The following is a 22,619-nucleotide window of genomic DNA, read 5'->3' on the forward strand; positions in this document are numbered from 1 at the left end:
CCTGCCTGCTGTCGAAGCAGAGGCTCTTTGCCAAAAGAGCAGTCAAAACTCTTGGCTCTTTGCCAAAACTGCATCTGAGTGTTTAAACCAGGTCTGATACCTGACCTAGAGGGGGAGGGGCAAGCACGCTGAATTGTCTTTGCTGCTGCCTTAGCGCCTAGCACTTTGCATCGGCTATGTGCGAGTTGGCCGGCAATATTTTTTACATGCCGGGGTTTTATACGTTCCCTATATGTAATGTCGAGAAACCGACCCGGGAACGTCTCTGGTTACTCAACGTAACCTTAGTTCCCTGAGAGGACGGAATGAGACATTACATAGATTGCCATGTGAAAAACCTCCTTATAGCCTCAATAGTTCTTGCTCAGTCGAAAGATTCTGAGGTGTTCTGGTGCCCGACATCACTTATATATTGGCTAAGCCAGCCAGTCAGGTGAATGATTGGACATAATTGGATATTGCAAAACAATAGAGTGATTCAATCAGGCTTCAGCATTTCAGAGGAAAAGGGTTTCCCCGTATGTAATGTTTCGTTCCCTCCTCTCAGGGAACTAAGTTTACGTTGAGTAACCAAAGACATTTTTAAAACTGATACTGAATGAAAACATAACACTCAAAGTAAAATAGTGCTGAGCTTTATTAAAAAAGCAAACAGTATTGACTGAACCATGAAACCATAAAAATACATACAAATACATACAAATATTATAGCTTGTGGTGGTTGGTTTAATTCAAATTCTGAATGGATTATATAAAGCATACAAAAAGTGCTCTCTTTATAATCACTAAAAAACTGTAACTCGTATAATAATAATAATAATAATAACCTTTATTTTCTATAATGCCTTTAAATGTACATCTCAAAGCGCTTTACAAAAACAAGTAAAGCAACAAAGATATACCACATAATATAAAGATTAAAATTAAAGCAACAAAATAGACTATAAAATAAGCACAAAGAAAAATTTCAATTATTCAATTAAAAGCTACCCTAAAAAAATGAGTTTTAAGCTGAGATTTAAAAATGCCAAGATATTTAGCTTGCCGTATCTCAATCGGTAAAGAATTCCAAAGTTTTGGAGCTAGTGAAGAAAAAGCCCTATCTCCCATCAATCTTAAACGAGTTAAGGGAACAGTTAAAAGACCAGTTTCAGAAGAACGAAGGTCACGGGTTAGAGTATAGGGAATTAAAAGCTTGGTCAAATATTGAGGTGCCAACCCATGGAAGGCCTTGTAGGTAAGCATCAAAATTTTAAAATCAACCCTAAACTTAACGGGGAGCCAATGCAATGACTCCAAAATGGGAGTAATATGATCTCTATCTTAGTTCTTGTAAGGATTCTAGCAGCCGAATTTTGCACTCATCTCAGTTATAATCAGTGAAGCTGTCTACACTGCACAGTGAATCTCTTATTTACAATGTGTCTACACTTTGTTATAATAAGAGGATTTGTGAGCATGCAGATATCTGTACTGAACAAAAACTCTTGCGTTTTGAATGGCGAGTGGATTCTGACTAACTTAAACACCTCTGTTTGGCCATTGCGTTCAAGAGATTAATGGACATGTCTGTGATTGGCTGCATTGCTCAGCGCTTCAAAAACAGGTTGTAAATAGATACCTTTCACATTGTCCAAAGTGCAAACACAAATACACGTTTGCCAAATCTGTTCGCCAATATGATAGCTTAGCACCCTCTAGCGCCCTTGTAGAACTGGGCCAGACTAGGACCATGCCATTATACATACCTTTCATTGTTTTAAATCCACAGCTGATGTATTCCGCTTCATGAAGAGTGTAGCATCATGTATCAAAACAAACACCACGAGGTGTCAGTGACAGTTTTTATCATTGTGCATTATTGTCGACCTCTAAATTGTATCATATTTGATACGTAAATTCGAAGGGGTCTAAATTATCAACACTGTGCTGCAAAACCTGTTGTTCACAGTCTTCAACATGCCTTGTGTCATCTGATTTACTTTTTTTTTTTTTTTTTTTTTTTTTTTTAAGAAAAAAAGATTATAACTCTAAAAAGGTCCTCTTTTAGGATGCCATTAAGACCATAAAAGTGCAATTATGTCAGAGAATCCCCAGATTCTATTTGTCCGAAGAAGCTGTGCCGCCGCGCAGGCATCTGTGAAATATGGCAAAGTGACACAGTGTCTTGTTCCCTTCTCATGTCCCACATGCGTAACCCCAGACATTCCTTTATGAGGGAACTTCAAATGCTGCATCATAGTGTTGAGGCTATGGGAATGTTAATACCCACACCGCCTTACTGAAAAATACTTGCCCAACAAGATTGTAAAAAGTCTGCATGAGCACAGACCCTGTGGACAAGTAAAATGGATTAACCCAACAGGACTTGAAAGCCTGGGGTTGATGGCATTTAGGATGGTCTCAACAACCTCAACAAAATCTATGAGCTGGGGGTGTCGGGGGTGAATGGTGAGAGGTCCCTCCTTGTCAAAGTCTCGCACAGAGAGCTCTCCAGGAGAGAGACTAAGTCCGAGATCTAGACCCGGCTGGCCAAAATGTAGTTACGAGTAGCAGGCATACTCTGTCCTGGCTTAACATGGCTATAACTCCCGGGAGCTGCTTCGCCCCCGAAAGCAAACCAAGAAACTTACTAGTTTGGGGTAGATAGCATCTTACAGATCTCTCAGAGTATGGTTCAGACAATGCACTTGTTTTGGAGACTTGTTGAGTTCCCAACCTTTTGGGGAGCCAACTGTCCTTGCAACCTCACATCCCCCTATGCTCTCCAAAAAAGGGGTTGGCACCCTTCTCCAGCAAAATAGTTGAAAGGAGATGGGGCAGAAACTGGAGGCTACCGCTCCTTGAAACAACAAAGGCAGGCAGGGTTGGCAGAACTGCCGTCAAAACATAATGCTCTGCCATAACCAACTCAACCTGCAATACTCATGATCAAGAGCTGTCGTGCTGCCTCGACAAACACGGGACCCGAACCACAGATAGCAGATGTTTGACTCTCATCCCTCGAGAAGAGAGTCAGAAGGTAAGTGACACTTCCTTATTTAAAACGCTCGCAATGAACTCAGTCAGCCTCCTCGAGAACTGACTGAGCATGCTCTGCTTCCAGACAAACAGCACAGAAATTGTGTGAGTCGTTTCCCGTAAGACAGCAGGGCATGGCAGCACACATCTCCTAAATTACTTGCCTGCCTTTCTTTTAGTACTCCTATCTAAACAAAATCAGTGTAACAGGACATACAGCGGGGAAAATAATTATTTGATCCCTTGCTGATTTTGTAAGTTTGCCCACTTACAAAGAAATGAGGAGTCTATTTTTTATGGTCGGTTTATTTTAATGGATAGAGACAGAATTTCAACCCAAAAATCCAGAAAAAAACACATTATATAAAGGTTATAAATTGATTTGCATTTGATCAAGTGAAATAAGTATTTGATCCCCTACCAACCAGTAAGAATTCTGCCTCCTACAGACTGTTTATGTGCCCATGTCGAACACAGATTAGTCCCATCACTTTAAGAAAGTACTCCTTAAATGTCAGCTTGTTATGTGTATAAAAGACAACTGTTCAAAGGTGTCTTTATTTTCCATTCAAACCACTCTACCACCATGGGCAAGACCAAAGAGCTGTCAAAGGACATCAGAGACAAGATTGTAGACCTGCACAAGGCTGGAATGGGCTACAAGACCATCAGCAAGAATCTTGGTGAGAAGGAGACAACTGTTGGTGCGATTATTCGGAAATGGAAGAAATACAAAATAACCATCAATCGCCCTCGGTCTGGAGCTCCATGCAAGATCTCACCACATGGGTTAAGGATGATGATGAGAAAGGTGAGGGATCAGCCCAGAATTACACAGGAGGAGCTTGTAAATGATCTCAAGGCAGTTGGGGCCACATTCACCAAGAAAACCATTGGTAACACACTACGGCACAACAGGATGGAAATCTTGCAGTGCCCGCAAGGTCCCCCTGCTCAAAAAGGCACATGTACAGGCCATCTGAAGTTTGCCAATGAACAGCGAAATGATTCAGAGAAGGCTTGGAAGAAAGTGCTGTGGTCAGATGAGACCAAATTGAGCTCTTTGGCATCAACTCGACTTGCTGTGTTTGGAGGGAGAGAAATGTTGACTATGACCCCAAGAACACCATTCCTACAGTCAAGCATGGAGGTGGAAACATTACGCTTTGGGGCTGTTTCTCTGCTAAGGGTACAGGATGACTTCACCGCATTGAGGGGCTGATGGATAGGGCCATATGTTCCGTAAAATCTTGGACGAGAACCTCCTTCCCTCAGTCAGAACACTGAAGATGGGTTATGGATGGGTCTTCCAGCATGACAATAACCCATAATATTCCTCCAAGGCAACAAAAGAGTGGCTCAAGAAGAAGCACATTAAGGTCATGGAGTGGCCTAGCCAGTACCCAGACCTTAATTCTATAGAAAATCTGTGAAGGGAGCTAAAACTTCAAGTTGCCAAGCGACAGCCAAGAAACCTTAAATATTTAGAGAAGATCTGTAAAGAGGAGTGGAACAAAATCCCTTCTGAGATGTGTGCAAACCTGGTGACCAACAGCAAGAAACATCTTACTTCTGTGCTTGCCAACAAGGGTTTGTCCACCAAGTACTAAGTCATGTTTTGCTTGGGGATCAAATAATTATTTCACTCACAAATGCAAATCAGTTTATAACCTTTATATAATGTTTTTTTTCTGGATTTTTTGTTTGATATTCTGTCTCTGTCCATTAAAATAAACCTACCATAAAAATTATAGAACCTACCATAAAAACGTATAAGTGGGGAAAATAATAAAATCAGCAGGGGATCAAATAATTATTTTCCCCACTGTACAATTTTGACAAACAATCACACTGAAACAGACATATGGGTTTTGAAGACAAGGAAACTGGGGATGATGTAGGTGCCCCTTTATGGTCTTGATGACGTGCTATGCTTCATTACCTGACCTCTGTAGGTAAACTTTTTTTATATAGATTTTGTATAAAAGTTCAATAAACTGTTCCATTTAACCCTTTAACACGTACGATCACACCGGTGTGATCAGTCTTGTCTGGCCCCAGGAGCGTACGATCACACCGGTGTGATTAGAATGTTCAGTGCATCGCGTGATCAACTGCCAAATTCAAATGTGCGTGTGCGCTTTGGCTGGGGCTAAACCAGAGACGGACACGCGCAGCATATATTACATATATGCAGTGTTTTCAACCAAATAATGTTTATTGTAGATTTCAGACATTTAAATATACACGAGCACTAACAAAACAATATATTTAGAGTTTGTAAAATACACAATGGTGGTCTATAGAAGCGGAAATAACAACCCTTTCCATTATAATTAGACGACATGTTTTATTCATATCAGATACACATTGTGAAAGTAACTTTAAAGCTTACTCTATTCTTCCCCAGTTCACCGACTCACTTACTTTTATGTATTTCGGGAGAAGTGGATAAATTCACGGGTTGTAAATCCAACAGATCCGATTCTCTGTGCGGCGCAAACTAACATGGCGGCGCCCATCGCGCATATGGCTCAACTAACATGATCGTTATAAAGGTGTTTAAACTGCAAAACACATCCACTTGCACATATTTGTCAATCGGAATATTAGATATTTCATGCTATAGTCAACAAATTTGTGAATATTTTGAATAACAAAGGAAAAATTAAATGAAAGCAGATTAGCATTCATACAGTGCTGCGGTGTGTCACATAACAAGCAATGACGCGTCACCTTGGAAACCATAAAGTGATACGTTCTAAACAAGCAGCAACCTCCCCCTTTCTCTCGTGAAGCCAATACGGAAGTAACTTAAACTGCGATTCATCGACTGGCCGCTAGGGACAGGCTCCAAAAGAGAGCAGAATCTCATAGAGTCCCATGTTAAATTGGCCAAGTTTATAGCAGAAAAAAACATGTTTACAAGTTGGTTCAAATTGTGGTTTTGGTCTATACTGCTATTTTTGCCCTTCGTGACAACTCTGAGGGGGGTGAATTTTTTTATAACTTATCCATTTAAATTATATTAAGCCTTAAAGTTCTGCATAATTAAGGGCGTGGTCACTTGAGTGACAGGTAGATTGCGTTGCTGTCTGTGAGCCATCATGTTACCTCAGCTGCCGCTGAATTTGGCATCTCAGCCGTTTTTGTGCTTTTTTTTCTCTATTATTTTATACAATTATAAAATATGGCTTGCTGCATAATATTCGAGACTGATGTGTGTCTGTGTAGATGTGCATGCATGCGGAAGAAACAGAACACACGTTGTTGGATCGTGGCATTGGCTGAAAGTTTTGATTGTGAGATTTACTACAATGACAATACCAGGAGGATATACAACTCTGACAGCACTGCTTGGATATTATAACTAAAACTGCTGCACTATTTTGAAAAAAATATACTTTGGACACAGGCACATTTGTTTGTTAGATACGATCGTATACAGTTTTACAACATAAAGGCTGCTCAGATTGCATCCTTTCTTGAAGAACGATGACAGAGAGCAGATCATTCAGAAGAAATGTGAAATGTTTTTTTGTTTTGCAATGGACACTCATATTTTACCCAAGTGCCACAGATCGGTTTCATCTCGCGATCTCTATTTCATTATAAAGGTATGAAGTCCCATTTTGATTTTCCATGTTGTTATTTGCACACCCAACACTACTGGTGTTGGAGCATCTATATCTTAAAGAAACACCGTAGATTGACAGTAAACCTTTAGAGCGTTCTGATGATAAAACTTATCTTCATTAATATTTTAGATCGTATCTAAGATAGATAGATAGCTCCTTTGCTGCTAACATGGTCACGTCGAGCTAGGCGGGCGTGGTTTCAGCAACCAGTCACATCAGCTCAAACCACCTCCCCGCCTCTTTGCCCATTTTCAGTTATCCGGGAGTGACGTGCGGTGACGCGCAGCTAAGATGGCCGCGGCCTCATTTACGCGTCAAAACTGCTGTTCAGAACTCTATGGGTGACGTCACGGACACTACGTCCATATTTTTTTACAGTCTATGGTTCTAAATAACGGTCGCTTCAAAAAACTCACGCTGGGGGGTCAGCCAGAATATTTAAAACTTACGTGCGAAAGGGTTAAAAAAAGAAAAAAAAATTCAGACTATTATTGCATATGTTTACAAGGTTAACCTGTAAGGGGAAGTTGATTCCACCATTTGAGTGTGAGGACAGTGAAATAACAGGAGTCGCAGTAATGAATACTAGAGCAGAATAGGACCTATACCTGACTAGCTGCCCTGGTGAAATAAATTTCTGAGGTGGCGGATGTTGTGCAACTGTGTGCCTTGATTGTGGTTAGTAGGCTGCAAACGTCACATTGCTGTCTAGTTTTTGGCTTCCTGACTCAAATGGCTTTCAGTTTTCTCTATATTTACTTGCTGAATGTGGACATGCTGAAAATTCTCGAGTGAGTTGTGTGTGTTCTTTGAACCATCAAGAGGAGGATGTTCAAACGAGGGCACAGGTGCTCTTTTAAAGCACATTTGTCACACAACACATCTTCGGCCTCTGAAAGTTATGTCAGTCTTCGAGCGTGAGTACCACATTTTTCATGACATCAAATTCTGTATCCTTATTTCTGTGGTAATATATATTGTATTATGTTGTGGAATCAAAAGGGATGTTAACCCCTGACTCATAGTAGCCGCTTTTCCACAATCAAGCCAAAACCTTCTCGCTGTTTAACTGTTCCATTCTATGTCGATCCGGCCCAGCCGGTACGGATATGGTTTCATTTTCCACTGTGGTGGGCTGATAACAGAGCTTTTTGAAGTGTAATACAAATGCGTCAGTCGTTGCCTTGGTAATGCAAGAGTTTACAAATGGTATAAGATGTAAATAGCTACCACATTATGGATATTTTAATTTTATTATTAACTTGTTTACGTCGCTCAAATAGTGCACTTGAACATCTACAGAGAAACTGGTAGCCAGGTAACAGACAAATGACCAATCTAAGTGGCGACGTCACTACACGCGTTCTACCAGCATGGTTCTCATCCATGAGAATTCCAGACCGAGAACCTTACAATCCCCAGCAATCAAGCCAGTGGTGAAAGTAAGAAGGCAAAACTCCCCAAGATACTAAAACAAGTCTTCTGTGAGGCATTCTGTGTTTAACTTACACTTATAACACCCATAAATGAGAACAACAAGCACTCAGAGAACATTATGAAGTATATTGCGCATCTATATCATCTAACTAAGAGGAGAACAGTTGATGTTCAGTTTCTACACTTACTGCTGTTGTGTGTCTTCCTTCAAAAAATGTTTTCATTTTGTTACTCCCATGCTAAGAAAATACTTGCTTTACACAGTGATGTGAATGTCCACATTCTAACTTTTAACGTTTGTTCACTTGTAATGCTCTGTAAAGTAGGCTGACATGAGCACACAGGCTCTGAGTCTTCAATATTTATGCTTCTTGCACTATAAATAGAGTATCTGTCTGTTGGAGAGCTAGTGTACGTGGGTGGAGCGAAGGTATATTTGGGGCTGCTCAAATCAAAAGAATAAAGATTTTTACAGAGACTAAATTACTGACAGTTCAGCTATTATTGACCAGCCCTATTGTTCCATGTTGGCACGAAGTGTTATGGATTTCCCTGCAATTATAATTTCAGTCCTTTCTAATGTGAGAAACAGTTTGACAGTCAGGCAGAGCAATTATTTCTGGCACAGTGAAGACTTGCGAACAAGTTTGGAATGTGTGTGTGAGCAGGTTTCTGTTGGTCTGTGCTTGTGTGCTCATACATATATGTGGGTGCAAATCGCCGATGCACACACCCATACACAATCTGTAAGTGAAATTCAGCCTTCTATTTCAAGAAGCTGGTATTGTTTGGTTTTTGCAAATTTGTCACAATGGTCAACATTTTATGTAATTTTTTTTTAGCCTTTGACACAAAACAGCCCTCAGCTTAGTAAATATCTACCATATACTGTATGTGTCACCAGAGCCTGTTTTAAAGGCATCACCATGGAGACAGAGAAGGGGAAGCAGGAAACAATGGCTGTTTTCTAGCATATCTCTCTCTTTCTCTGCTGAATATGGTGCTCATAATTACTGCCTGCAATATACATCATGTCATGCCCTCGACAGATATAAAGGGCTTTGGGAAGCTCCAGCCTACCATTAGTATTATGCCTGTGACACCACAAATAGCAAACATACTTCAGATAATGATCCCCATAGTGAATGCATACCACAGTGATTTCAGATGAAAGTGTAACTGTGAAAATCATGTATTATTCAAGCTTTATGATATAATATGTCTTATCACCCATAAATGTGGGTTTAATTAGAATAAATATATTGAGAAATACAAACGGGTGAATAGAAAGCTAAACATTTTAAACAAAGACATTTCTAGATCCTATTTTGTCCCAAAATTAAAAGAAATAAATTGAGTTTTGCATAAAAAATTGCATTTTGAAATTATTTTTGTGATTATTAAAGTTTGTACAGGACAGTTTGTACAGTGTAAAAACCTTTACATCTATGGAATGTCCCCATAAAACATGGAAACCTGTGTGTGTGTGTGTGTGTGTGTGTGTGTGTGTGTGTGTGTGTGTGTGGTGGGTGGGTGGGTGGGGGGATACTATAATATTGCCATCCCTACATAGATGGCAATATTGTAAGGACAGTTTCCGGTATATAAATCATACTAAATTATATTTTTTGAAAGTGTAAAAATGCAAAAAGTTTACTGTGAGTGTTGTGTTTAGGAGAAGGGTTAGGGGGTAGAATATACAGTTTGTACAGTATAAAAATCATTATGTCTGTGGAAAGTCCCTGTAAAACCCAATGTGTGTATGCGTATTTCAGACCATGCATAAAATATCTCTATACCTGACAGATATCACTGAAATACAGGTTGGTGTCCTCGGAAACTGTATGTCTCTGTGACATCTGTGAGCGTACCAGCAAGGAGAAGCGCTATCTGCTGTGAATCATTAGCTGCTTCTGAAATCATGTAGTGTCAAATGTATAGCACTTGATGATGATCTTACTTCTTGACCATAAAGTATGTTCTATAAATATGCATGTGTATAGTGGCTTCATGGGATGCACATTTCAGTATCTCTTTAGAAGGAGTGGGAATTGTTCATGTGTTTTGCATTGTAAACATAGTAGGGAAGTAGGCATATTCAGATGCTGTGATTTTGTGTGTTTGGGATTCCTGGCATTGAGTCTGCTAATGTGTCAAAAAGAGGGGTTTTGGTTTAAAGGTGTGGTTGGATGATGGAAGAAAACAAAATGATGGACACCTAAGTCATATATTCCACCAGTAAGCACACATTGCAATTCCTAGCAGCCTACTGTAATTGAAAAAAGAAAAGAAAAGAAAAGAAAAGAAAAGAAAAGAAAAGAAAAGAAAAGAAAAGAAAAGAAAAGAAAAGAAAAGAAAAAACTCATTACTTAATGTTGGTTTCAATTAAAAAGTATCAGTGTATCTGGACAGAATGTTTGTATTGCTGTATTGCAGTAAATAAAATGATTTTGTGTGTGTGTGTGTGTGTGTGTGTGTCCTGATATTAGGCTTTATTTTTTATAAGAAAATATTTTACTTTTCATTTGATTTTGAGTTTTCACTCCAAAGCATCTTATTAGTGATGATGAGAATAAATGTGATCAATCAAATTTTACAGCATTGTGTGGGTGGTGACACTGCAGATTTCATGAAGCATTGTTTGGGCTAGATTCAGAGATGCTGGATTTTGGGTCATGATGGTTGCTGCAATTAGATGAAAATATATAGAAATTCAAGCATATAGAGACTGAAATACTGCTTAGTGAATCATTCACGGATGGCAGAGGATGACATCTACTGAGAGTTCATTTGAAGCGTCACTGTTGCTAATGTTTCCTGTCAGATGTCCTGATAGATTTGAAACGCTCACATACATCTTAAAGATGGATCTGGAGATTAAAAGAAGTTACTTACCCAATAGACAGTTTTAGCTGCTTGAAGTTTTCAGCAGTGCATTGTGGGATTACTTTGTGTATTTTGCACAATGCAGAGACATAATAAATATGTCATTAATTAAAATTATTTAGAATTTTAATCATAATAAATCATATCATATAAAGATGATTTTGGGCACTTAAAAATGTGTGAATGTCTTGAATGTGATTAAGTGTTCAAATATTTTTGGGTGTATGTAAACAATGAATTTAAAGAATTGTATTAAACATCATTTTATTCTCTTTCCACAGGGTTCAAGTGGAATTTTATGTAAATGAAAACACATTCAAGGAGAGGTTGAAGCTCTTTTTCATCAAAAACCAAAGGTCAAGTAAGTAAAATCTTTTGACCCTTTGAGCCACTGACAGCCACTGAGAAACCAACAAGGCAAAATCCATTACTGCAAGCATAAACAATTTTTATGGATTTCGATATCACTATACGTGTACATGTTCAAGGCCTCCATATATTTGTCTTTTACTTGTACTATCACAAGCTAAATCATCCTAACAGAGAAGGTGACATTGTTTTAACTGTTTGTTTGGATTTATGATGGTACTGTAAGTTTGCAGGTTTGCCAGACTGCTGACTTTTCTAATACATTTTCCAGATGTGTTTTATATTGTATGAAGCTCCATTTCATAATTTACTGTATTGCAGGTCTCAGAATACGTCTCTTCAACCTCTCCTTGAAGTTGTTAACATGCCTCCTCTATATAATCAGAGTCTCACTAGATGATCCAGCTAACCAGGTCGCATGTGCACGGTGAGTAAACATGAACTACTTAAAGGGATAAATCATCCAAATATGAAAATTCTGTCATCATTTACTCACCTTCATGCACACTACCATTCAAATGTTTGATGATTTTTTTTTTAATGTTTTTGAAAGGAGTCTCTTATGCTCACCAAGGCTGCATTTGTTTGATCAAAAATGTTGTACAAATAATTTAAAATAACTGTTTTCTATTTTAATATATTTTAAAATATAATTTATTCCTATGATGTCATAAATCCAGTCTTCAGTGTCACATGATTCATCAGAAATCATTCTGATATGCTGATTTGGTGCTCAAGAAACATTTATTTTCGTTATCGGTGTTAAAAAAAGTTGTGCTTCTTAATATTTTTGTGGAAACCTTGATACATTTTTTTCAGGATTCTCTGATGAATAGAAAGTATTAAGCATCTATTTGAAATAGATTTTTGGTCACACTTTATTAGGTGTTTACTTGCATCCAAAAATAAGTACAGTGTATTTATTGTGTTCATATTGTACTGCAAACACTTTTTCTGCTACTGAGGTGGAATACGGGTATGGTTAGGGACATGTTTGGTAGTATTGGTAGGTTTAAGGGTGGGTTAACATTCAGTGTAATTATAGATGTAATTTCATGCAGGCATTTTTTGAAATACAAGTACAATGTAAAAACATGTATACACACTATGGGCCCTATCTTGCACCCAGCGCAATTGACTTTGTACACCGACGCATGTGTCATTCCTATTTTGCACCCGCGCAAAGCGCGCTTTTCCCTCCACAGAAGCACGTCGCTAAACTAGTGAATGAACTTGCGCTCCCTGGGCGGTTCAGCGCAAAAAAGGAGGTGTGTTCAGGCGCATTGCCTGCGCATTGCTATTTTAAGGAGCTGAAAATAGACTGCGCCATAGACCAACTCAAACCTGGTCTAAAGTCAATGGCGCAATATTTTTTTGTTAGAGCGCGTTGGTAGAAACTGCGCCTCTGGGCGCGTCCACAGTGCGCGTTGACTTTGCTTATTACACACAGGGATGCGCATCACACAAACATGCCAAATATTAAAAACAAAAGGATTACAGTGTAAAAGAATATTATTGTGTACATAAATAAAAAAATGTAATGATGAATAGTCATTGCGTGTATTAGAATTAGGCTACCTATTTTCAATTCAGCCTTTTACTACTTATAATGATGAACGAAATTGGCTTATTAATTGAACAATCGTGCCAATACACACACACACACATATATATTAACTGACTCATCGCGTGTACGCCATGTAAATAGCAATCCGCCATGGCGCGAGCGCATCTCGCTCTTAAAGGGAATGGGAGATGACACTCTGATTGGTTTATTTCACGTTACGCCCAAACCACACCTATGAATAATGAAGCTACTTCAGACCAACCCATTTTAGATTTGCGCCGGGCGCAAGAGCCATTTATCCCGCCGGGAAAATAGCAACAGCGCCGAGACCCGCCCACAAAGTTACTTGCGCTTCGCGCTTTGACACTTGCGTTTCAGATCGTTAAAATAGGGCCCATTAAGTGCATTGTATCAAATGATTAATTTAAATGCTAGTACATAGTAGTTAAAGACACCTAATATAAAGTGGGAATGATTTTTTCAACAACAAACTGTCGTATCACACGACACCACTTGCTTGAGTGATATTACTTTTATCCAGCCTGTTCTAGCTCCACTTCATGTGTCCTCCTTACTGGTAAGAGAAAACGTTAGGTTACTTGCATAACCCCGGTTCTCTGAGAACAGAGCGAATTATCTCACTATGGGTGTGATAGAATATAGAAGCACCAATTAATCTGTCTAAAAGGCGGACCAATCACAGCTCATGACAAGGAGCTCACCCCCTTCCTATATATGCCGCTGTGAACCCCGAAACGGCATTCTAAGCATGCTCTTCCCCCGTGTTTTTGAGTAGGGAAGCTTGGTGAGATACCTTGTTCTGTTCTCAGAGAACTGGGGTTATGCAAGTAACCTAACATTCTCTTTCAGACACTCGCTCTGTATCTCACTATGAGAATGCGACTCCCATATGCATGCTTTCCGAAGCGACTGAACAGACCTGGCAAGAATGAAAGATAACCTCTCCTTTCTCCAAAGAGCCAACTTCAAGAACGGCACAAGCCATAGAAGGTGCAGTGACATCCATCTTTTATATTTAGAAAGATTTTTCTATGCGCAGCTTGTCAATGAAGTATGGCTCCAAATGCTAATCCATCTGAAAGCAGTTTGAGTCGCTTATAAATGTACATTTGAAAAAGCAACACGCGTCAAACATCTTTCCAGACATGAGAACCATTTATTAACATCTTGTCCAACAAAAGACAACAATTAATAACATGTTTTTACTCCAAACTCACTTCATAACGACAGTTAAGCATCCTTCTGTGAGATGACGTGGCTTTTTACACAGAATAAGGCAGTCGTGTGTTTATTAGTCATGTTTAATCAATCAAAGAGTTCCAATCTTCTGTTTATTCAGCTATAGCAATGGTATGATGGCCATAGGGATTTCCTGGAATGACGCGTGTTATCAGCTTCTATGGCAGAGTTTCTGTGCAAGAGCACCCTCTGGCTTTCAGCATTTACTACTGATCACAGAGCCGTACAGCTCTGACAAGCTGCGCATAAAATAATCGCAGCCTTTGCCAAATCACGTGCAATAAAATTTGCGATAAATCGTGACGTAAGGAACGCCGTTTCTGGGTCCACTCGTTTCACCTGAGAATAGTATCTCCACGGCCGTTTATGAGCGCTATTTATTCATATTAAACATTTAAAATACTTACAGTCTACACAACAGTCTCTGTGCTCACAGCGTCACAGACATTAATATTTTAACGATTTATAAAAGATGAATCACTGTCTGGCCATCTGGGATTTTGGTATGGAGATAAAGGTTATGATTATAATTTTTTGGAAGTATTACACCACATCGTGTGTGTATATTAGCACCATTTGTGGTTTTCTTGTGATATGAGATCTGTTTGGACCCGAAAGCACTGCAGCGTGACTTAACAACCGAATATTGTGCAGCCCTAATCTCCAATGCTTCACTCCCTTCATAAAACAGCATATAAGAGGATGTTGTCCCACCAAAGCTCCTTTGAAACCTACACTGTAAGCTGAAATAGCAGCCAGATAAACTTTAATATTAGAAAACACCCTACCATTGACCATTAGTATATCAGTATATCACTCACCGCACACTGAAAAGGAATAACTCCATTACGAGTGCACCAGTCCTCAAACACACGCCATGTAAGATAGTGTTTATAACTTCCTGGGGAAGACTGAGTGCATTCAAATGACTCCTCACGGGCCAGACCCAAAGATTGACCCATTTCGGGTGGGTGTGAAATATCTGCCCATTCGCTTGTGACAGCAGGTCCCGGCACAATGGGAGTGGCAATGGCTCTCATGAGCTGTGATTGGTCCGCCCTTCAGACAGACGTTGTGTAATTGGTGCTTCCATAGTCTATAACGCTTGAGGCATTTCCTATAGTGAGATACCAAGCGATCATTTGAAAGAGAACCCACTCTGTGTGATCCTGGAGTGAGAAAAAACACTTTGTTCAATGGGAAATAAGAAAACTCCGTTTCCATTCACATACCGTGGAACATTGTTAACACAGTACAGCAGAATGGTAAACAACTAAATGTCACACAAAATATCAGCAGTCTTTGAACACTGCATGTCCAGTCATCTTAGAGGACCTGAACTAACAGCTTTATAATGATTTTCTTCAACTCTTCCATGAAACAACAACAAAACAAAACACTTTGCCGTACATCTCAAAAGCACCGCTTAAATTGCTCTCAGGATCAACCCAGACTCCTCAGTCTGAAGTGTCCCCAAGAGTCATTCTCAGTACAAGCAACAAAAATATTAAGAGACAATGAGGCACAGTGTGTGTGTTAGTAAGTGACAGAAAGTGAGAGCTGTGGGCACTTGTGTGCATGCATTGCTGGCCCTACTAGCAGCAATCAAATAAGAGAGAGTCCATCTCATGCTGTCATTTATGTCAGAGCCAGCAGGCATGATCCCTCAGCTTTTCAACCCTGATGTCTTTCACTTTTATGTCTGTTGTGTACTAACTGCCTGTTATCATGATTTTAGGAAACACTGCACAAACATCACAGATGCCCTTTGCAGCAAAGCCTGTGCAAACTACACAACAAACCTGACCACAGATCCCACGCAAATAAACTGGTGAGACCTGTTTGACCTTAGATATTATGACAGATCACAAATAAACTTAACTAATTAAAGTGTGCTTGTTCTTCTTCATTTACTCATCTGTTTGTGTTTCTTGTGCTGTATTTCTTGAAGGGAGTTAATATTTTGGGTGAATAGGAGAGTTCCTGTATGGGCAATACAGGTAGATTGAGATTTTAAACTAAACTACACTCTTAAAAATAAAGCTTCCATTTAGAAACCAAAAAAAATGTTGTGAACATGTGACTTTAAAGAATATTTTTACATTGTACAACAAATCTTTTATAGATTTTTGGATTTGAATTTTGGATTTTTTTTCTACCTCAGACCTGTACAACTGTGAGGGTGATATTGCTTTTATACATCAGTTCGATAAACAAAAAGTTAATATTGAGTTACATTTTAGACACAATATTGTCAGGTTCTTAATCTGTTTTTGCTTCTCCAACAAAATAGTTCCAAATTAAGCCGAAGCAACTGTAGAGATGTTTAATTCCTGATTGAATCATTGTTTTCGAAAGCATTGTTTGAGTGAATGATTCAATAATACATATATAAAAACAGTAACTTGTTTAATTCCTGAATGAATCAGGTGCTTTGAATTAATCATTTGAGTGAATGACTCAAATGACTCACTCATAGTCACTTGTGTTGCATTTGGACTAATTGGTTAAGTAATTCAAACACATTCAGTCTCTTGTTTGGCTCCTTAATGAATCAGTGTGCTTTGAACGAATCGGTTGAGTGAATTAATGACTCTCTAATAAAGACTTTGTCTTCTCACCATTAAAGGGATAGTTCACCCAAAAATGAAAATTTGATGTTTATCTGCTTACCCCCAGGGCATCCAAGATGTAGGTGACTTTGTTTCTTCAGTAGAACACAAATTATGATTTTTAACTCCCACCGTTGCAGTCTGTCAGTCAAATAATGCATTGAAATTTTAACACCATCTATAAGAGTCAAAAAAACATGCACAGACAAATCCAAATGAAACCCTGCGGCTCGTGACAACACACTGATGTCCTAAGACACGAAACGATCGGTTTGTGCGAGAGACCGAACAGTATTTATATATTTTTTTACCTCTAAAACACCACTATGTCCAACTGCTCTCCACATCCGGTTAGTGAGGTCTGATCGCGCTCTGACAACGGAAGTGATGTCTCGCACTCATTGAAGCAAAGCGCGAGCGATCAGTTCCGTCATCAGAGCGTGTTTTTTCACCTCACTAACCGGATGCTGAACGCAGTTGGACATAGTGGTGTTTTAGAGGTAAACAATTATATAAATACTGTTCGTTTTCTCGCACAAACCGATCGTTTCGTGTCTTAGGACATCAATGTGTCGTCACGAGCCGCAGGGTTTAATTTGGATTTGACTATGCAAGTTTTATTTACTCTTATAGACGGAGTTCCCATTGACACGCATTATACGACTGACAGACCACAACGGTTGGAGTTAAAAATCATCATTTGTGTTCTACTGAAGAAACAAAGTCACCTACATCTTGGATGCTCTGGGGGTAAGCAGATAAACATCAACTTTTCATTTTTGGGTGAACTATCCCTTTAATTGGCATAATAGCCTGCATACAAATGAAAAATACTCACCTCTACTGACTGGAACACAGACTAACAGAGTGATATAAACAGTGAAAAGCAGTGCCCCAATTACCCTCTCAGTGGTCTTGTCTGTCTGTTTAAATCTTCTTTTGACAGACAGTTCTATGGGTGCACAGGACAGACCCCAGGAGGGTTTTGCATTGAGTACCCTTTATTTTTAAGAGTGTACATCACTGTTCACATTTCTTTATGACTACTAATTGCATCTCTCACTCTGATGGTACTCAGACTCTGATAGGAGTTATTTCCTACAATCTCATTATACACTGATATTGATACTCTGCGAATCAAAATGATGATTATGTTTCCTGCACCACAGGTGACAGTGGCCTTAATTAGCTTCTTGCAAGCAATGCTCCTGGTGTATCTCAGCTACAAGGTAAGATTATTGCCATTATTATTCTGCCCTTGTGAGCTTTCTAACCACTGATCTAAATTGAATCGGACCATTTCAGCTTCTCTTGGGTTGCTAAAGGGTCCCTTTGATTCTTCAGTTTCCCTGTAATGGGAAGTGTTCCTCTCTTTCAACAGAAAAACAAAACATCTCTATATTGTTTTTCTGTTTCTTCTTTGATTTATCAAGATAAAATCTGTTGTTGGGAGCTGAATGTAATATTTGTTGTAATTAAAGGCAGCACCCCAATTTGCCCACTTATACCTTGCTTAGGCAGTATACACTTTTCTGGGAAGTCAATAGATGTCTGGCCTAAAGTTGTCTTTGCACACAATAGAGGGATATAAGAAACTGTTTTACACACATTTATACTTTTATATACATACTTTGAAATCCTCATACATAGACTTTCAAGTCAAGCCACAAACTACAGTATTTACAATACAAGTTTCATTTGACATACTATTATTATTACACTATAATTTGGGATACACTAATTCCAGTGTCATATACTGTTTATGACAGATATGCAGTGGATGTCAGTTAGGATGCATGCCGTTTTTTAGAGTTGTGATTTTTTTAAAATGTGCATTTTTGTACTTTTTAATGCTTCTGCAGTGTAACTTATATTTATTTAATTTCTAGGGGAACATTTGGGAGCAGATTTTCCAAATCTCCTTCATCATTGAGATGATCAATACAGTGCCATTTATAATTACAGTAAGTGATGAAGATTCTGGTGGACAAAGAAGCATGCATCCAGTTGCTGCCGTCAAACAATTATTGTTGATAGTACAGTAATTGTTGAGTACTGTTATATTGTTGTGACTGAGTCTAATTTTATAAGTAGCCATTAATACCAGAAAGTCAATCATGAGAAGGAATGATTATTACTGAAATGTAACCAAGTAACAAATAGCCATTTTTTGACCTGCAGTAATTGTGAGCAAATTATATGTTGTTTAATTTTTTTATGTTAATGGCATTACAGATGTAAAAGCTATGGAGTGGAACACAGCTTTTCTATTATAATTGATTTATTCATTTATTTTTGTAGATCTTTTGGCCTCCGCTTAGAAACATTTTTGTTCCTGTGTTTCTTAATTGTTGGCTTGCCAAATCAGCGCTGGAGAATATGATTGTAAGTAGCCTGTGCAGCTGTGTAGTGTATTTTACATGCCTATGAGAAATCATATTGGGTGTCTTAGTAGAATAACATCGAAGTTGTTTGATGATATTGCTGTGCTGGAAAGGTTTACTTCATTATGCACTTGACAAATGAAAATGCATCATCAATGAGCAAAATCTGAGAGTGTGCCAGCGTTCCCTTCCCTGCCAGATGGTCGGGTCAAATGGCCAGAGAAAACCTGGCAGGGGGAATGTCCTTTTACAAATGCTTTTAGCAAAGATATTGGTAAATAAGAATGTTAACAGTCACTAAAATGTGACAATGTCATGAAGATTTCTCTGTTTTGCCCCCATACTTTCCTATATATTTTCCTAGAGAGATGATAATTAAGGATCACCCAAAATGAAAATTCTGTCATCATTTACTCACCCTCAATTTGTTCCAAACCTGTATGAATTTCTTTCTTCTGCTGAACACAAAAGAAGATATTTTGAAGAATATGGGTAACCAAACAGTTGATGGCCTCCATTGACTTCCATAGTAATGAAAAAAAAATAAAAAATACTATGGAAGTCAATATGGTCCATCAACTGATTGGTTACCATAATTCTTCAAAATATCTTTTGTGTTCAGCAGAAGAATGAAACATGTACAGGTTTGGAACAACTTAAAAGTGAGTAAATGATAACAGAATTGTCATTTTTGGGTGAACTATCCCTTTAACATACATGTAGGCCTATATCTCATATATAGCTGAGCAGTACACTGTAAATAAGAATTGTTTGTTTAACTTAAAAAAGTAAAAAGTAAAATTATCTAAGTTGATTTGACAAAAGAAAAAATGTAAAAAAACAATGAAATTTTTTTACAGTATACATTTATTAAGGAGAACTAGAACTAGACCATAATTGTAAAAGGAAGATAACTGAGGTTATTAAGTTCTTTTTAAATCAGGAACATAAATGGGCGGTCTTTTTTTTTTTTATGCCTCACGTCGCTTTCATTGTGTGTGTTATTCTTGTATTCTTGTCATGCCTTATTCTCTGACAGAAGAGATCTCTTTCACTTACTGTATCTCTGTTCTTTTCTAGAATGATCTCCATCGTGCCATTCAGCGCACACACTCTGCCATGTTCAACCAGGTCCTCATTCTGATCTGTACACTTCTCTGTCTGGTCTTCACTGGGTAAAGCTCTTTGATCTCTGATATCCCTGATGGGGCTTTAGCCTTTTGCAGGCTTGTATCTAATGCTGCAGATCTGAAACAGTCACTCTCATATGTATTAACCATCCAGATCAATAATGTACATCAGTTAATCCAAATTAACTCTTTTCCCATAGTGTCAAATCAAGACGCTACCATTTTTTAGGAATATAGAACAAAATCTACTGAGTATTTAATAGAGCAAAACAGTCACGGCTCCCCCTTTTTCAGCAGTCTGGGTTCTGCAAGTATTTTCCCATTCATTTTCTCTGTAGGGATTTACAAAGAATCCTTAGTAAAGAGATGTAAGCCACCAACCCAGCTCTGAGATGAATCACAATATCACAAACTTTGTTTTAAAGCAAAAGGAAAAGACAAAGGTACAAGGCTGTGAAATGAACATCTTTTGTAATCTTTTAATAAAAATGAAGATAGATGAAAATATTAGTTCCCTTTCGTGGGAACTATCGACGCTACGTCGGATGACGTGATGGGAACCTTCTGTCTTTTGTGTTCGTGAAGCACCTCTGTATCCAACCAATGAAAAGACGTGACGTCAGAGGCGGGTGACGTCACGGATCAGGAAGCTATAAAGCACACCTGAACACAAAGCACGCCAGCTTCTGTTGTCTTCAGCAAGCGCTCTCTGTATCTTGTCTGTCTTATTTATTGTTGTCTGTCTGATATATATATATATATATATATATATATATCACACAGTGATCTCTTCGTCCGAGGACAAGAGTTTCAAGCACAAAAATAAGACAAAAAGCATTATGGCGGAAAAGCAGCAACAGTTTAAAAAGTGTACTCCTCCTTGTCCACGCTACATAGTGACAGGAGATTCACACGACATGTGTGTGAAATGCCTGGGGGTTGAGCATGCACAGGCGGCTCTCGAGGGAGCCGTGTACACTGCGATCGGCTCACCCTCAGAGTGCTGCGATCTCGCCGGGCGCTCTTTGAGGAGGGCGCCGAGGCGAGTGTTCCCCGCGGGTCTGGTCCCGCTGCTGCCGAGGCACAGCGAAGGCTGCACTCGTGGGGTTCACAGATGGATCTAGCAGAGGGGGAAGAGACGGGCGCTGCCCTATCGCTTCCCTTACCTGCTAGACCCAGTGTCTCTCCTTTGGTGGCGGAAGCACGCGTAGCGGTTTCTTCCCCCCGAAGAGAGGCACCGATGCTTAACATATCTTCCTCCGAGGAGGTTGATGTGGAGAGCGTCGATGAGGAACCGCCATCCTCATCCCCTGCTTATGAGGAGCTATTAGAGGTAGTGACCAGGGCAGTAGAAAAGTTAAAAATCGACTGGCCCGCGGAGAAAGCTGAAAATAAACCAAAAAGTAAGCTTGATGAAAGGTTTCTTCCCGCGCGGTCACTACCTCAGCGCCGGGGTCTGCCGTTTTTTCCCGACCTCCACACCGAGGTGTCGAGGTCGTGGAAGCGGCCAGTACAATACAGACTATACAGCCCGCAGACATCACTATATAGCAATATAGTTGGGCTGAAACGTCACGGCTATGGGGCGATGCCTCGGGTCGAGGAGACGCTCGCGAGCCATCTCTCACCCGAGTCCACATTGTCCCTTAAGACCCCGACGCTGCCCACCAAGCCCCTAAAGACAACTTCCAGCTTGGTGGGCAAGGCTTATTCGGCGGCAGGTCAGGCGGCGGCATGCCTTCACACTATGTCTATCTTACAGGCATACCAAGCCGACCTGCTGGGGGAAATTGATGACACTGGGGAAGCGTCCTTTGAGGCTATTCATGAGCTCAGAAAGGCAACAGATTTAGCTCTCCGGGCCACCAAGGAGACGGCCAAATCCATCGGCCGCTCTATGGCAGCCCTGGTGGCCACGGAGAGGCATCTCTGGCTCAACCTCTCAGACATCAAGGAGAGAGATAAAAATGTTCTCATGGACGCGCCGCTGTCTCCTGATGGCCTGTTCGGCGACGCAGTGTCAACTGTCGTCGACAGGTTTCAGGAGACACGAAAGCAGACAGCGGCATTCTCTAAAATTATTCCCCGCCGCTCTCATCCCCCGAGGCTGCTGGGCGGGAGCAGCCTCGGCCGACAGCCAGCTCCTCAGCACACAGGGTGCAACAAAAAGCCAGTGTCGCCTCCCGTGCTCCCCCACAAAGATCTGGGGGGCCGGTGCGGGCGGCACAGGCGAAGCCTTCCGGAGGTAGGACGGATCTGAGGACCGTCATTATCTCCCGGAAGGCTTCAAAGAAGAGGTCCTGACCTTTATAGTG

General features: G+C 39.8%; 1 protein-coding gene across 17 annotated transcripts in view; it reads left to right on the top strand.

Annotated features, from left to right (window-relative positions):
* The window catches only part of kcnt1b (potassium sodium-activated channel subfamily T member 1b), a 105,193-nt gene that overhangs the window by 45,113 nt on the left and 37,461 nt on the right, over positions 1-22,619 (top strand). For 15 of the 17 annotated variants that reach the window (XM_048189314.1, XM_048189311.1, XM_048189315.1 and 12 more), the window contains 8 exons: positions 11,264-11,343; positions 11,673-11,778; positions 15,917-16,009; positions 16,130-16,178; positions 17,960-18,019; positions 18,680-18,754; positions 19,092-19,175; positions 20,255-20,349. In XM_048189314.1, coding sequence (XP_048045271.1) covers positions 11,264-11,343; positions 11,673-11,778; positions 15,917-16,009; positions 16,130-16,178; positions 17,960-18,019; positions 18,680-18,754; positions 19,092-19,175; positions 20,255-20,349 — 642 coding nt within the window. Of the gene's footprint in view, positions 1-7,312; positions 7,577-11,263; positions 11,344-11,672; positions 11,779-15,916; positions 16,010-16,129; positions 16,179-17,959; positions 18,020-18,679; positions 18,755-19,091; positions 19,176-20,254; positions 20,350-22,619 lie in introns of those variants that run through there. The other 2 variants (XM_048189327.1, XM_048189329.1) reach the window with 2 other exon arrangements.

Source organism: Megalobrama amblycephala, linkage group LG4 (assembly GCF_018812025.1).
Source record: "Megalobrama amblycephala isolate DHTTF-2021 linkage group LG4, ASM1881202v1, whole genome shotgun sequence".
NCBI lineage: Eukaryota > Metazoa > Chordata > Actinopteri > Cypriniformes > Xenocyprididae > Megalobrama > Megalobrama amblycephala.